The sequence below is a fragment of the Haemorhous mexicanus genome, chromosome 5 (genome assembly GCF_027477595.1).
Source record: "Haemorhous mexicanus isolate bHaeMex1 chromosome 5, bHaeMex1.pri, whole genome shotgun sequence".
Classification (NCBI taxonomy): Eukaryota; Metazoa; Chordata; class Aves; order Passeriformes; family Fringillidae; genus Haemorhous; species Haemorhous mexicanus.
Window position 1 is genome coordinate 67,000,401 of NC_082345.1, and position 18,226 is coordinate 67,018,626.

An 18,226-nucleotide genomic window follows, 5' to 3' on the forward strand; every position below is an offset into this window, starting at 1 on the left:
GAGAAACACAATTAATTTGTGATCCAGATATACTGAATCACAGATTGAGACTTCAAGCCCCTGAGTGTTATAGAGAAGTTTTTGCATTAACAAGGAAGCCTACTGTGAATAGAACTGAGATTAAACTGTTTACTATAGAGTTGCTAAGGGATATGTATCATCCAGCTTCTAGCTCATTAATAGACTGTTCAAACATTCCTCTATGGCTGTTATTATTTCTTCTAGTTGTTTACCTTGTCGTGTTGAAGAGGCCAAATATCACTGGATTTTTGTTATCACGAGTTTGCAGCAAAAACACATCCTCTGTAAAATTTAAATGCAACGTTATTGTTAAAAACCTACTTTTCTCAGCCTGCCAAAAGAAAATTCATTGATTCTTAAAAGCATAATCATATTTTACTCATTTATTCCATTTAATTTTATGCAGATTTTAATCTTTTAAAAACAATGCAGTACATGAAGGAGTAATTGGTGATAGTGAACTCCATATGTGTAGAACTTCATACACGTTGGAAACAACACTAACCACCATTCCCTGGTAATGAATACAAGTGCAATATTTGACAGTGAGATGTGTTATCATGAAGGTAGATGTTTTCTCATTGGTTTCAAGTTGTTTGCTGGCTAGGATATTTACCTAATTCATCAAAATGTGTATCAATTCCATTTTTCCCAGGCACAGAACAAACTAGTCTTGTTTTGAGGAAAGTGGTCCATTTATTGACAAGCACTCGCTGGCCTCCCATGTCATTCTGTGTAGAGAGAAACAAATGCCAGTGGTAATATGAATGAGTAAGTCTAGAAGCAAAAACAAGTCTGATGAATTAGCTGCTCATTATATCTTCTAATGTCAAAAGCATCCATTTTCAAACCACATGTCCATTACTAGAATTATTTCTCTGGAGTCAGTTTTCAAGTAGGATTGCACTGATCAAGTCCAGGTCTCATTAAGATCTGTGGTTTCATAAGAATTTTTTAATTCTGCACCACATCCCTGGATAGTTTTAGCTATACAGCTGTTGTAAAGCTTTTTTTTATTGCTCATTTTTGCAAACTAGATATACTGAGTACATTACTGAAGTTTAGCTTTGCTTTAAGAGCTCAGTTCAATGTATCTGGAAACTGAAGCCCTGAATATATCTATAGACCTGGTGCAGCTGGGGCAAGTCTGAGGCAATTATTTACATGGTTTTCTAACAATTTCACTGACTTTAAATAACACCTGCCTTGCTATGGCTGTCTCACCTTTTTCTTGCCCTTGCAACTGTTGGGACTTTCAAGAAAAGGGAACATTTAATACTACTTGCTTTTGGATGCATCCTCAATCCGTGGTCTTAAATTCAAGACCTGTGTAACTGGTTATTGAAGGCTCTGCAATAGGCTTGCAAAATCCCTCTTACAAACTGAGATCTATTTTCTTTAGAAAAGTAGTATTATGCAGAGTAGATGCCTTTGTGTTACAAAACCTGTTACTTCTCAGATGAAAACATAAAAGCTGGGGGAAAAAATCCAGTTCTTCAATCATCAGCTTGATATTTTTTAGTATTCACTAAATCAAATCTGAATTATGACATATAGCTGTGAAGTTAATGGCCAGTTAAGTTTTGGAGAAATGGAAGAGAAAGGTCAGTGGGATTTTGGTTTAACCCATAGCTAGAGATAAGACTTCCTGGTGGATATATTGCAGAGTAGGAAGAACTATTAAAATAATCTATCCAGGCATTTATTCAGAACAGAAGCCAAAGAATTCCAGCTTGGATCTTGATGCAGGTTGAAATCCAGAAATCCAAGTGGCTTTGTGAACATTATTGTCTGAGGCTGCAGTTTGGTACTTTGCATACATCAGATGTTTTTAATTTATACAGGAGTACCTTAGAAAGTTTAAGGGGCGGTATGCTGGTGAGCATACATGACAAATACCCCTTATTGAGGTGACAGAAAATTAACTTGTATCTTGCTCTTTGCTCAATAGTTTTAGGAATGCTCTGAACTATATCCTAAACTGTATGCCCTACAGTTTGGAGTGGGAATACAAATTTTTTTTTTTAAATCAAAATCCAGTGTTAAGAAATGACCTTCTTCCTCTTTCCTTTAATCAAGCTGATGTAGTCCCAGTGGGAAAATGGGAGACCTCCTCTCATCAGTCTTACAATAGCTGGTTATTAGAAGAGGAAAGCACCCAAAATTCCTCAGTGTTTAGAGAGCACCAATATGGGCAGCTGGGAGATCATATGTTAACAGTGCTCCTCTCCAGCAACTGCCTGAGACCTTACTGCTGTGTGTGGGGCCAGGGAGCCAAAAAGTGATGAGATCAACACACCAGGAGGATGGCCCATGGGGGAAATGGAGTATTGAACAGAGCAGTTCAGGGAAGCATAATCTTCCTTCAGGATCTTTCTTCCCCTGGTAAAACTTCAGTCTGTGATAATAATTTGCTGGACAATTCATCATTTGTTCTGGTTTCTCATCTGCACAATCAGAGAAAGGCTCTTACCGCACATACACGTCCCACTCTGGTATATATGGCATGAGTGCTTGTCTCAGCTTCCAAAGCTTTCTCAGTAAAGAAGAAATATACTTTGTTATCATCGTGGTCTTCATTGTCAGGAATCATGTATGAGCCAACAAATTTTGGTTCTTTAAAAAAAACAAAAAGGAGTTGATTCCAGTAATTAAAATACTGCCATTTTTTTCAGCCTATAGCAACCCAAAAATAAAACTAGAGGTAAGAGCTCTGTCGGTCAGAGAGCAATTGGGTGATAGTAAATAGCAAAATAGTTACTAGTAATAGTAAAAAAAGGTTTATTTTAGTAGTTGTCCATAAAACATGTAGCATAGATTAATGCTGAAGTATATTTCTACCTTCAATTGACAAATTATTATTCCTTTGTATTTTTGCCAAAGACAGTTTTCCACTCCCATTCTCTGTGTTTTCCACACTTTAATTTGAACAGGGCTAAAACCCGACGCTAATATTTGCATAGCAATCTGTGATCCTGTGCAAACCAGAAATTGTCCAGTCATCTGAGACCCCTCTGGTTTCACTCCTTCTCCCCCCACACCTTTCAGCAGGCGCTCATTGTCAGGCTCGGTGCGAAGGTGGGCCACGCGGTTCACGGAGCGAAACACCGCGGCGTCTCTTCCCCAGTAGTCGCTGTAGAGACCACTGAAAAGTTCACCACCTGCAGACCAGACATTCAAATAAAAACCTAAAATTAAACAATTTGGCAATACTCTACGTATTAATTTCATTGCACGTTGTAGGAACCGCATTATAAATGTGGTATGTGCTAATTACTAGGCTGAGAGGTTTTCCAGGCATCCTACTGGAGCTGTTCCACTTCATCTGGAATAATTACAGTTTGGGAATAACTTGGTGGCTGGGGGGATTCTGTCTTCAGTGGACACAAAAAAAGGGACTATTTTCTCTGGTCCAGCAATAACTTGTTTTCCTAGCATTGAAATATTTACCAGCACAAGGACAGAACCTGAGATTTCATCCATCCTCCACAACTGGTGATTAATAGTTCTTGAAAACTTTATGAAAACAGAAATTGGGTCTCATTTTAAAAGGATTTAGATGGCACTCGCAAATTAAGCAATCATCAGAAAATTGAGAAATAATGTACTGAATGACAGACATTGTTGAAAAATAAGTATGTATATAGGAACAATTTAATATGTTCAAAAATCAAGCCTATCTCCAACCCCTTTTAAATATTGGATATTGGTGATATTGGATATATTTTACCTTGGGGAAATGCCATCCATACTTCTACCTTTAAGTTTTGCATGGACACTATTCCTCGTAACTGACCAAGCATTACAATAACTTATTTCATATCCTTGTGGACTTGGCTTGCAAATTTTTTAGCCCCAATTCAAGAAGCAGGCAGCTTCAGCAAGCAATTGTCACTAGGTGGCAGCCTTATACCAGAAAATAACACAAAAGGAATTAAACTGCACAAGGAGAGGAAAATAATTATTTCCTGTTGAAGGCTAATCTGAGTGGAGGCTTCAGTGACACAGTTTCCTGCACCCTAATCCAAATAAACATGACTGATACATCCAAATAACGTTTGCTGGCACTTATAAAAGATGATAGCAGAAAGCAAGAATTTTGTTTGCAAGTCTCCCTCCAAGTGTGAATTTTGTTTCTTTTAAGAGACACATGAATTGAATGGTGGCATATTTGTGAATGATCATTCTGAAAAGTTAATATTTTGGCAGCTGGGGCTGGTTCTGACACCTCTGCTGAGCCAGAGCTGAGCATAGTTTTGCCTTAGGCTTCATCATATACAGAATGCTTATTGCCCTGGAAAATACATGGTCGAGATTTAGTGTCAAATACTGGCAAGTGCAGTAAAAAGTATGCATAAATTATAGCATCTGTAGAAGTGAAGGTTGACCAAAATTAATAGAGAACTTAATTTTTCAAACAACACAGAGCTGCCTAAACTGTAGAATTTGCCAGTGTCTTTATAACTTTATTTGTTTCAAACAATCCCTAATTAATCAGTCATACATCCCCCTTTGGGAATTCCATTGGAAAAATATTTCAGACTGGTTGGTATTCTTTTTAGTTTAGGTGATGTGTAATGCAAAACAAGATATTTCATCTTTTCAGAAGTATAATGAATCTTGGGAAATGCATCAATGTAGAGTAAATGATTCATCACATATTGCCAGTGATCAGGGGTGACATCTGTGAGTCCAGATGTTCCCAAGTTGAAAATGAAGTCTATTCCTCCTGTTTGACATAGGTATAAATTGTTGTTATAAATAACTAACCTGCTGGTATGGCATTCTAGTGTATACTGAAGAAGTTATAACTGATTGTACCTGCGAGATCCTGAGGGGAGAAAATGGAACTTCTAGTCCTGAAGAGATATTGTTCCATGGAAGATATGGTACAGATTCAGAAATTAAATCTCATTTTTACACTGAGCAGTTACTAAGATAAATGTAAGTATCGTGTGTGAGCAGACAGGTCACTTCCCCTAATAACAACAATGGGACAGTACTGATAAATGTGACTATCAAATATCTTAGCACAAAAACATTCAGCATAATGTTGAATAATATTATTAATTCCAAGATATTTTGCACTTTTGACACGAAGAGGATCTTCTCTTGTCCTTTTCAATACTCTTTTGTACAAATATAAGTTACAAATTTTGAACCCTGCTAGGTTTTTACAGGTGCTGACCAATTCAGGATTTAGAGATAACAAGACTGAGGCTTGAAGAATTCTGGAAAGATTTCTACTTTTTTCTTCTCCCTTGAAAAACTACTATCACATATCAATTCAATCCTGTCTTGGTTGCAGGGGTTCATACTGCTGCACATCACACTGATTAACCTCCACCTTCCAGTGAAAATCAATTGAGTAACTTCAGAGACCTTCACTACTCCTCCCCTCTTCCAGTCCAACCTCAGCTTCACATTAAAATGCTGAAATTTAGGTTTTGTCAATCAGGTTAACAGCCTGGTTAATCATGTTCTAAAAAGAATAAAAAGTTTCTTCTTTTCTTATTCAAGCAAACAGAAAACTCCCATGGACCTCAAAGACCAGTTTTAGCTCAAATGATACACACATACTTTTTAGCTAGCATTGTTTCATTTTTAGCTAGCATCTTTCCAAGCTAACAAATATATCAAAATTCAATTGTGACCATTTTAAAATACCTTCATTTTGCCTTTTATTCTAGGCAAAATATTAAAAATTTAAAATACAAATTTTTTCTTCTAAATCCTTCAAAATTCCTAGGTGACAACCATAAAGCAAAACAGATTGAAGCATTTAAATTAAATTACTTATACAAATGATTCCTATAAATAGGCTGCTAGCACCTTAAAGGTAGCATGTTTTTTGTACCTGCATGAAATTGGAAGGTACAAATGCAAACACAAGCTATTATTCATCTGTAGTCATTTTTGTGTAAAATGGAAAATTTATTTTATGAATAAAGCATTAGAATGTAATGAGTAGAACACAAACTGCACCTTGCATGCATTTCATTGACTGTCAGTCAGTTTTTACTCACACGATTAATAAAATCAGAATACTAATTCACATTTTAAAAAAAAGATACTTTTGGCAGTATGAAAACAGAAAATTAAAAAAAAAACCTCTATTGTTTAACTGATAAACTAGTACCTCTGTACTAGTATCATACTTGTATTTTCTTTCACTCAAGTATTTTGTCTCTTGTTTTGAGAAAAAATGTATTTTTGTCTAGACTAGAAGAAAAGACACAATTACCTAACTTATAAAACTGTACAAGCAGAAAATACTTTTGGAATGGATTCCCTGGATATAAATCTATTCTGATGTACTTTAGGTTTTTCACCACTTGCTTCTGATATATTACAGGTAAGAATAGGTAGACATAAACAAATTTCTCAGCTAGTGTGGTCTAAGTTAATCAGTGTGCAAGATCTGGTATCAAAAATAGTTTTGGCTATTGAAAGCAGATGGGGGAGTTCATTAGGAATAAAAGTCCAAAAGTTTTATATACCGTTGAGCTAAACATAAACATTTTATTCAGCCTGCCATCCAACTTCCATTCTGTTTCCTGATGCTGGCAATAAATTAATTGTTCATATACTGAGGAATTCATCACAAGCTACTTCACTAGTGGGTCAGATAACCTACAAAAATGCTTACAAGAGCACAGATATTTCATTTTAAAGCCAAGTCACGAACTGTTGTTTTCTTGGAGTGGGTATTTTAACTCTTGTGTTGAAATACATAAGGAGATGAGGAACAAGGGATTATCTTTTTTCCTAAATATATCCAACTTAATCTGGTCCTAAATGGTTATGGTGCAAATGATCTTTCAAGATCACAATTTTGAAAGCTTTTAAAACTTTATGAGGGGTATGTAAATTTTTCTTGTTAGCCTAATCCTCACTGTTAGGATTAGGTGCACTGGTGTAGGTGCTGTGTTAATGTGAGGGGCAGAAGTGGGAGCAAGTTTTGAATACTTTCCTTAGGAGGAAGAAGGTACTGGGGTGTGCTTTGCTAAAAGGTTTGCATAATTTTTTTTCAAGGACATGCACATTGGCTGAACCTGCATCAGAGAGTACAGATAGCTCTGGGCTGCAGCCTCCAAGACCATGATGGCTTCATATCTGGAGCAGATTTCACTTTCTAAGAAAATTCAAGTGCATGAAGAAGAATTAAACCTCCAAGCATTGAAAGAAAGACTGGAAGGCCAGTCCTGGAGGGTGCATGGGGTAGTTTGCATCTTCTGTCATGGAGTAATGTCCATCATGAGCTGAACTCAGTGCTTGTCTGAATGGAGGAACATCCCTTCCTTCCCAGTGTATTTGGCACTGGAAGTCTTCTCATTCTCAAATGTCAATTAAAAGATTATTATTCTCTAAGTTTGCATCTAGGCCTTCCACCCTTTTCAACTGGCTCCCTGCAGAGACAGAGGACATACATCCTGGAGTCTAAGGTGAAGCATTTTATTCTGTGAACTGTCTGTGTCTCTGGGTAGTAGAAGTTGGTAGAATAAAATAGAATAATAAAAGAATTTTCTTATGCTTTTTAAATATCATTGCATGACAACTTGAAATTGTAGAATTTCCTAATGGATAGCTAGAAAAACAGCTTCTAAATACTTTGCTAGTTTTGATGAAGAGATGAAAGTTAGTCTGTTTTTTGGTGTATCAGTGATCTGATAGAAGTATTATTTTCTCCTGTTAATCTTGTTACATTACAGAATTTTTAGCTTTGTTAGATATCGTTGTCAATGGACCTCCAAGACTCTAATCAGCCTTTACCAGGGAAGGGTAAAGGAATTTTTTTCTCCTTCAGATAAAAATATGAGCATCCATAGGACCTCCCATAATTCAGGCAAACTCTTAAAGCTCAGTGGACAATCTGGCTTCCATTTAGAGCAAATAAAATTCACATTGATCTCACAGTAGGAACATGATCAGGTTAATTTATTTACTTAGTTCTATCTCAGGAAAGGTTGAGAAGGATTTCAAGATTAGACCGTGAGGTTTCAGGCCTTCAGCAATTCCATGAGTCTTTGTTTCCAGGCTAAGCTGAGACTGGAATCTGTCAAAAACTGTAGAAACAATTTAGAAATAAGGGTGGGATAAAAGCATGACAATCTGTGCTTCATGGATTTTGAAGGGTCAGGCAAAATACAGTATGTTTTTCTGATTCTTCTATGACTTCTTAACCTACTAACTCTGAAGAATTAGAGCTCTAATTTACTTTTTAAAATGAAATTAAAGGATATTTTGACGAATTGCTGTAGTGTGAAAGATTTGTCATAACTGCTGAAGATTTTTCTTTTAATTAATTTGTTAATATAAAGGAACAAATAAACCTAGCATTTAGAAATACAGCTGTCACTCATTACCAATATTTCATCAGCACCATGGATGAGAAATACCATTGTAATTAATCATCAAAGAATTTAGTTGCCTGATTTTAAGATACAGAGACAAATGTATATATCAAAAAGGCCCTAAAATCCTCTTTTTTTATCCCTGAAAAATATAACATTTATTTAGTCTTTAGCTTCTTTTTCTAGCTCTTTCTTTAATCTATATCCCTTTGGAATGCTCAGTTTCTGTTCATGTTTTCTAAACCCAGAAATCATTGTGCTACTCCCTAACTCCATCTAGCTTTTACCATTTACCTGCTGTTCCAGGTTATTTTTAGTCATTGCACAGTTAGTCAATAGTGCCAAGACTGTCTTTGCTTCATCTCACAAAATGTTTAAAGAAAACATTTCTTGAGGAAAGCCCATATGGTTTGCTATATCACAGCTCCCAAGATCCCAGTCCTGTAGTGCTACACTTCCCAGCAAGGCCCAGAGGAGCACTATCTCAGCACAGCTTCCTGGCAAGGCAGGACTTAGACTGAACTCTATTTTTATATCTTTTGAGTATGAGATCAACTCTTCTAACACAGAATCACCAGTTTGTAATAGTTTTGTTAGAAAGCAGTATTGAAATGGAAAAAAAAAAATCATCTAAAAAATGGTAATTTATGTAATAAATAAAGCTTGATATAAAAACAGTTAAATTCACATTTTTACAGGGTGCTTGTTGCTGAGATTCATCTCCATAGATGAAAACAAAAGTGGTGTAAATGACTCAGCCAGTCATGCTTCTTTGCTTTTAAGGAAAGCAGGAAATGATTATTTCCATAATTACACAACAATCAATTACCTTCAGGATGGCACATGTCATTCAGCATTTCACTTCAGTGAGACACCCTTGCTGTGGTTAATGCTGCCTGGAATGCAATATTAATGTGGGCAGCACCACGAGGATTAAGTCTGACATGTGGAAGATTGCAATGGAAGGCTGACAACGCTTTGGTGTGCTGAAGAAAGAGACTCAGGATGACAGATTGACAGGACTGTGAAGCTTGTGACATAAAGATCATTACCAATTAAGATGGAGGTGAAGGAAGAACTGGGGTCAAAAGGGCACCTGCCTCGTCCTCTCTCAAATTTGTGCGATTCCAGTTGAAACAGATGATCCTTAAATAAAAAAAAGACAGAGAACACCATGAACCCTACAGGCAAAGAAACACAGTCCTTAGTGACAAGCTTTAACTTCATTGTACCTTTGTAGAGGATTGACTTCATTAGGAAGAAAACACAGTTATGGTTTCTCACTGATGTACTAGTAAAAATTCTCTGGGTTTCTACAAATCACCTTTGTTGTGCACTGACCAAAAAGAATCAGAAAGATATGCACTAAAATTGCACTTTTTTCATTTCTGTGGGAGTAGGGAGGAAAGATTCCTCTGTCTTTTCTCCAAATTCTCTAAACATTTAATAGATATCTCACCATGGAATGTGTTTTCCCCCTTTAAACATTTTTTTTTCCCAGTAGTTGTTAAATGTATCAGACTGTGTTATCTTTTCTTCATAGCTTGGAGATGTTTATATAGAAGTATGTTTAGGAATGAATCCCCAGTTATGGTTTTCAGAGCAGATGTGATTTCTTCAGTGGATTTAACAGAATATCGGTATAAAAAAATATTGGCAACTTGGTTTAAATTGTCTGTATAAGGCTGTAAAGGCTGAGAAAGAATTTACAATTTAAATTTTCATTTGCAATGGTACGTTTGTCTCAGCTTTCACAGAAAAGCCCCTTAATGTCTGATTAAAATATCAAGTGAGAGCAAAATATTTTTAATTTAGATATTAACAGAACAGCATGGCAAAAACATAGAGAAGGGGGAAAATAAAAGGGCAAATAGACAGAAAGCTATGAAAGCTTGATAAAAAATATGCCACACAGCCATCAAATGTGTGACAAGCAAATATTTTGATAATTTAGTAGTTCCAGTTCTGTATAAAATTTTACTCAAAATTCCTCTGAAATGCAGATTGTATCAATATATTGGATAAATTAAACCTACCTGTTCATTAAACTAAATCTCAGGTTCATGTTCCTAATATATGAGGCAAATATTTTGTAGGCATAAAGTTACATGCAACAGGAAACCAAATCCCTCAGAATTTTGAGAAATATTTGCCTCAGTCTCTCCCTTACAGAAGACATTATCAAAAACATCCAGGGACTTTTTAGTCATAAAAGTCAAGTTTTATTAGACTGGACTTTTTACATATTTATTAGACTAACTCAGTATTTGCACAGAAAAAAAAATCTTGATAACCTAAAACATAAAAAATGCTCAAGCAAGTGAAATTGCCCCAGAAACTAAATGAATATTCTCTTCAGGTGACTTCATGACAGTTATGTTCTCCTGCAAAAAAACCTCAGCCTAAAAAGACAAGGAACAAAGAAGCAGAAGGTGGGAAAATTAAAGATAATAATAAAATAATACTTCAGAAAGACAGAAAAAAAATTATATAAGGAAATTGAAAAGTTGTAGAGCTCTTAGTTCCCCCTAACTGACAAATAATTGAATCTTTATATGCATTTAATTTAAAAGAGTCACTCTTAAATTTCTCATAAGCCCCTTGGCTTCAAAGCATTATTCACATCTTAATCCCCAGAACACACAAACTGATGTACCTGTCTCCCATTCTCAGCTGTCTAAACCATACGTGTCATTTTGCTGCAACTTCTGGTCAAAGAGAAATATTCCCAGTAGTTAGAGAGCTTCTACAAAAAATGAGATGCAACTAAGAATGCAGTTCTGCAATAAGAGGATATCTGTTTCATGTGGACTTGCAGTGAAAAAGTCTAAAATAAAATAAAATAAAATAAAATAAAATAAAAGCCATACAAATTTTAGGTAATGGACCTAAAACTCAGGAGGTAAAAAAGCATTTATAATCTCACCTCTCCAAAAACTTCTTTGTTGGCCTAACCCTGCTATATTAGTGCCTGGTTGTAAAAGCTTATGTAGCAGAAAATAACTGTCTTGGGTAGAAACTTATGGTGCAGGAATATTGTTTTATGCTGTATCAGCAACAATTTCACATCAGTAGTAACTATTCCCCCTCTGCTCTTGGGTAAATGTCAAACAATGACGAAATATTTCCCTGTGCAGAAATCTCAATCCCATTCCATACTTTTCAAACATCACATACCATGTATTTTTCAAAACTAAATACTGTAACATTTTGAGTCAACAATGGATAAAAAAAGAGTGAGGTGAACTCAGGAAGGAAAAGAAAAACTTTCTGAAATAATGAAAAAATACTTGGGAGTCAAAATGGCATAAAATTTGCTGTAAAGGAAATATTTCTAAAAACCATCTGAAGCTATGTATTCTCTAGTTGGGCATTCAAAAGAAAGTTACTCATGAATAGTTTCTCCTCCAGGACCTCAACTAAACTATTTGTCAGTGAATTGGTTCAATAAAGATTTAGAAGTGGAGAGACAAACTAAGAGTTAAAAATTGATAGATTATTCTGCTCTTCCTGGTTTATAGTTTGTGGCTCTCATCCTGTCCTGCATAGGGAATAGAAACTGAAAGCTTTCCTGCTGTTGGAGGAGACATGATCCCACCAGGTCATCATAAAACACATCTTATATTTTTGTCTTCCCCTGATAAAATGCCACTCACAGCAGGGAGATGTGAGTTTCCTGGATGATGTGGAAGAACTTTTCATCACTGTACACAAAATTGTACCAGCACAATACAAAAGCTACTAAGGTAGTTAATCATTTCCCTGAGAACCAGAATTAAATCAATGTTAAAGACAAACCCATCTCTTTTAACATTCATAACATGAATGTGTTTAGAACAGATAACTATATGACTATGGAATGTAAATGCTAAACAGTATGCATAGCATCCTTTCATTGTCTTGAATTAATGAATAAGGATTGTAGCCTAAATATATAATCTAGTGTTATCACTGAGAGTAGACCAAAAAATTGGATTTCAGTGCAATTTGGTGGAATTTTTAAGAGGCAGTCACTAGTTTTGATATAAAGCAGGATGTGTAGCTCATAAATGCTTGCAGACACATGTAACTGTCTGAAAAGTTGCTGAAAATGTAAGCAATGACTCCTCCAAGAGAGATTTTCCACCTTCAGCTTTTAGGACAGCATGCCAAGTATTCCATGGTTGCAATAAGTTATTCCTATCACTGGGGCAAGTAACTGAAGTTCAGGTGTAAGATGTGTCAGCTTCCATGGGATGCTGGTTTAAATGAAATAAGCATTGCACATTAATAATCAGCTTTGAGGGCTAATTCCATAATTCTAACCCTCCTTGCAGTTTTTGACATTGAAATCTCTTGAGAAACATCAGAGTAAAACTGACAGTTTCCTCACAGATTATACAGCCCATCAATTCAACATCACAATTAATTTTATGGGCATTTTTCAGTGGTTAGGGTAAAAACCATGCAAAAGCACATATGGAGGGCTGGGAGTGGAATTATGTGTTTCTGCATGTAGCTTGGGAAAAGAAATGGGCTTCTGGGTTTGATTTATGATACTAGTGACTCTGGAAACATAATACACTTTCAACCATTATTAAAATAATAATGTTCTTTCAAAGAAATAGAAGATATTTTCAAAGCATCCAACATTTTACCAATAACTTGATATGAATTGAAAATTTTGGACAATGAAGGCAAGAATAATGTAGGCTATACACAATAGTGAAAGAAAAGGTCAATCAGAGGCATTAAAATTTAAAGAGTGAATTTAACTTTTGTTGCAGAAAATTGCTTTCACTATTGCCAAGTGCTGATTTGCTCTGGGTCAAGACAACACTTATGCATGTGATTAATTTAAAACATATGCTTACTTCCATTCCTGTTCAGCAAAGTACCTAAGCCTATTCTGAACATTAATATAATAGTTGTATCTTTTCATTAAACCAGGGACTTAAAGATACAGAGGTTTTACTTGTGTTTACTTTCCTAGGATATTATTTTTATGAGAGAAAAATAATTTGATTTTCTGCAAAAATTGGTGGTGTTTTGGTTATTTCACTCTAAATTTTATTATTTTCCACACAACAACAAAAAAGCAAAACATATCATACTGGCATTTTTTAAAGGAGATTGAAACCATTTCATAATCTTTAATTACACCCTTAACTGTGTATGCATTTGTTGCAACAGTACTGACATGGTCTGCTCTCAAGGAGGCCTGTGCATTTTTGTGGTTGGTAGTGATTTTTGGGTTTTTTTTTCTGGTGTGTGGTATGTTTTGATTTGTGTTTTGCCTTTTTTTTCCTAACAGGTCCATATTGTTTACCTTGCCCTATATTAAATCATATTTAGAGTACAGTGGGGAAAGTCTGTCAGGTTTTTTTAAGTATATTTTTAAACACTTGCTATGCTATCCACTACTGCTCTAAAGCACTGGAGAAAATTCTTTCTCAGCTTTAATGATCTCAACTAATGATCTCTCTAGCTCTTCAACTTAGAGTAAGAATAATATTACATGCAAGAGCTGTTTGTTGCTATCCATTTCTAGGGGTCATGTGATTTACACTTTTTTGAAGACAACTATAGAAAGGTGGTTCATATGCAAAGTGAATCGAAAGGGAAAGCATAAAATCAGAGAAAACAGAGATTCTCTGCTTGTGCAAAGCTATAAGAAACATTCTTTTAAAACTGTTAGTAAAGCCACATGGTGCTAATGTCATATATGTTGCACTCTTTTTATATTCAAGTAATACTTAAGGCATCAAAAATGGGAGTGTACAATGCACTTCAGTTTTTGTTGTGATCAAAAAATTTCTATGCATTCACTCAGCATTCAATCACTCACGTGAGGAAAAAAATCCTATTACACCAGTGAAATGCTTTACAAACCTCATCTTGATTTCCATTCTCTTTCACATTATAATGGTTTTAGTATCAATTCACATACAAATTTACATTTTTTGCAAATATTCTTTTGTTTTGTATATTCTCAAAATAGCATTTTTCACCTTTTCTCTTTCTTTTATACTTATCCTTACATTTTATTTCAGCATAGACATACACACTGATTACACTGTGCAGAGGCTTCTTTTAGGAAGGATGAACCTTGACTTCCCAATTAAAAAAAAAAAAAAAAAGCTGAAAGATCACAGAAAATGTCTGTAAATCAGCAGAAAATATAATTCAGATATAAATCTCCAAAACGAACATTCAACTCCATGACCTGCCTTAATCTGGTACACTTGCCTCATCAAGAAAGCAAGTGGTAAAAGAGATCTACAGGAAAATAGGTCGTCCTTGTATAACAGCAGAAAATAACTTACTGGGTCAGAAAAGGTGTCTCATATTATTCAGCCCTTTGTATTTAAGCAGACTAAATTCTGTTGCTAAGAAAAATGTGGAATAGCATTATCTGATAAATATAGTCCCAAAGATTAGCTAGGTGCCTTATTGCTACAAAGCCAACAAATTCATTGAAAAATTAAAAATCTAAACTCAGTGGATTGTAATTCAGTTTATATAAAGGAACCTGTGCTCAAAATACTTACAATAATACTAACAAGTTCCTATTGCAGCACACTGCCCTATTTAAGTTGTCCTAAAACAGGCATACAGGTATATGGGTGATCAAGACAAGGATGATCCAACAGGGAAATAACTTTTCATGTAATATCTTCTTTAACTAATCCAAACATTAATTTTCAAAAGGATCTAAGCACTGGCAAAAAATCTCTTCTCATTTTTAGAGGATTACTAACTTTTTAAATTATACCTTCAGCATTCACTCAACTTTATTTTCCAAGCCAAATGGGGATACAATATTAGGAATAGAGTCCTCAAAAACTGTCTGCAATAGTCAGGTCTCTGCTATTTGACATAATTAAGATTATTTGGGAGGTAGTACTTCTTCTGAGGATCTGTTTCCAATCCTCTTTACTATCCACTGACATACTAAAAAGATCAATCGCCCTATGGGATGAGAGTGCATAAAATATTATAGACATTAAATCCTCCCTAAAAATTCAGGTCTGTGCATTTTATTCCACAGTTAAATGATTAAGACACATTGGGCTCCAATCTGAAAATGTGTTTAAAATCTGGAGCTATGTCAGACTGCTGTCTGAGTTTGCAAAAGGATTAGCAATTTGTGACTTGTGTCAAAATATCTGGCCTAAAGTGACAGAAATAATGTATTTTCCTGACTTAATGAATGTGAAAAAATCTGGCAAAAGAAAAAAAGATCCCACCACATTGCACATAGAAATCAGAGGTATTTATCCTTAGCAGCTCACAGTGTTTCAGCAGATGTGGTTGCATTGATCAGGATTTTAGAAGGGACACCTTTGTGCGACCTTGAACTGGTCACATGAACTCATTAGGGGTCTTGTGGCAGAGAACAGAGCCATTAGAAATGTTGATTTCATTGCACTAATGTGATAGTTAATATGTATGAGAATTCCATGGACCACATAAAGGCTCTCTAGAATTAAAATGTATGAGTGGTTGTATATGGTGATAGAGCCTTATAACCAAGTGAAAGAGAAGGTAAAGAGAGTCCACAAATGCTGAACAAAAGTGAAGGGATTTCTGTGGGGAAGTGCAGAGTTTTTACACAGAGCCCCACTAACCAAGGCTTTTCCTCTTCCCTGGTTTTGACAGGCTAAATTTGTGCTGAGATTGTGAGGGTCATATCAGAGCAAATACCAAAAAAAACCCTCTCTAATGACCTAATCTAGTGATTGCTATCATAACAACTGGGTACAAAGGTCATGAAGAAATAAAAAAGGAAGGATCCAGCTCTAAGGCTTCAGCTTCTATCTAGGCTTTGGTGGAGAAAGGAGGAAGAGATGTGTTGGGCATGAAAAGAATTGCTACATTAAACTGGGAATGGATTTCAGAAGGATTCACATATCCTGTTCTCCATGGAGTGGAGCCTTAGACAGCCGACAGCCCTTTAGCAGAGCTTCAGCTGGGCAAGGCTAAATTGGCCATTCTGGAAAAAAGGGCAGAGGAGTGGATCCATTTCTCTGATGACACAGATGAACTGCCAGCAACATTTCTTTTTACTTTCTATATAGATACCAGTCCAATAATAATAATAAATATCAGTCATATATCATAGAAGGATAATGCAATATTAAGGGTTCATCTCATTATGTAAAAATATTAATGAAACATTTTTCCTTGTTTTAATTATGATAACACCTTATTGATTAGTAAATCTATTCTTTAAACAGTGATAAAGACTTCATCAGGGGCTGTCACTTAGAAAAATACTTTCTCTCATGAATAAACGTGGCAGAATCTAAAAATCATTAGAGAGCTGGAATATTTCAGTTACCCCCAACAAATTACCACACAAGTGGAGGATTTCTTTCTCTGTGGGATAACACTGTTATTCCTCTGTATGGATTCATTCTCCCTGGACCATCTGTGTTTAATCTTGCAAAGGGGCAGGTCTAATATGATGGAAAATCCATTTCATATGGCTGATCAATTCACATACTCTACCAATCTCCCAAATTGAATTTACACTTCACGTATGGCCATATTTAGACAATATTCAAAAGCAATGAATGTCATTCACCTCGTTTTATGGATGGAGAGCACTTTCAAAATACCTGTTGTCTGTTATAAATGTAAGAATGGCAAGAGCAACTGTGCTGTTACAGAATACTTGACTTTCTCCAGAGCATTTCTCTATGTACATAGGTATTTGATAAACAATGTGCATTGTAGAATTGTTAAGAAATACAAATAGTTTACATATATCAAAGCACAGTTCTTATGAGGTATCATTGATGAAACCTCTTTTACTGAAGGTTTCCCTAAATTTTATTTTTGCTAGAAAGATGATTTGTTAAAAAATTTAGCTGTGATTTGAACAATCACATTATTTCTTTCCTAGTAAAGTTCACAAAAGTACTGAGGAGGCCAAAATAAGAAAGAGAAAAGGTTAATGAGAACTCAGGTTATGGAATGCTTGGAATACTGAGTTAAAAGTCAGAAGCTTGCTAAGTAGATTTTGATATAACCATATCCAAAAAGTTGCATCTTGGAACAGGGAACAGAGTTTGTATCTGAAGTACATCAGAGCACCCCAGAAGATGGAAGTTCAGATCCTTCTTCAGACTGCTTTCATGCATTAGACTCTGGTGCCTCGTTTAGGATCTTGGATATCCCAGATGCCTTATTAAAGCTGACACTGACAGGCAACACCAGAAATCTCTTCACTTCCCTTGTTATACAAGACTGATAATTAGGTGCCTCAGCAAAGTGTGTAACCTGGGATAACTTTGTGCTCAAGTGCAAACTGCTAAAAAGAGATTTCTCATTGAGAAATCAAGTGCCAAGAACTCAGCACTTGAGTCCATGAATGAGGAATCTCAAACAGAGGTGGGGCACTGACCTTGCCTGTACACCCACCATGGAATAGCATGTGTGATTCTAGTGTCTGCACTTCCAGAAGATGTGAAAATACTGCAGAGAGTTCACAGGAAGGACACAAATAAGATTGAGGGGTCCTGGTGATAGGAGGTTTAGGGAGCTATATTTATTCAGCTTATCAAAAAAAGTGAAGAAGTGGCCTGATCTTTGTGCATAGGTACTTACATGAGGAAAAGATGTGGAAAAGATAGTGGGAGACTTTTCAACTTTGCTATCAAAGGAATATCAAGGTTAAATGGAAGGAAGCTGAAGTTAGAAAAAAAAGGACATTGAATAAGTGGCTATTTCCTAACACTACAAGTAATTAAATATTAGAACAGTTGATATTTAGGTCAGAGAAATAGTGGTGTTACCCTTTTTCCCCTTTTGCAGCACAGCACCTTTGTTGTTTGCTGTGAGCATACATGTTGTCTTCACTTAAT

General features: G+C 35.6%; 1 protein-coding gene across 1 annotated transcript in view; it reads right to left on the reverse strand.

The window, feature by feature from the left end:
- Positions 1 to 18,226, reverse strand: part of SEMA3E (semaphorin 3E) — a 129,433-nt gene that overhangs the window by 24,284 nt on the left and 86,923 nt on the right. The window contains exons 5-9 of the mRNA XM_059847451.1: positions 9,428 to 9,521; positions 3,063 to 3,182; positions 2,495 to 2,637; positions 638 to 752; positions 234 to 303 (exon numbers count right to left, since the gene is read on the reverse strand). Coding sequence (XP_059703434.1) covers positions 234 to 303; positions 638 to 752; positions 2,495 to 2,637; positions 3,063 to 3,182; positions 9,428 to 9,521 — 542 coding nt within the window. The remainder of the gene's footprint in view (positions 1 to 233; positions 304 to 637; positions 753 to 2,494; positions 2,638 to 3,062; positions 3,183 to 9,427; positions 9,522 to 18,226) is intronic.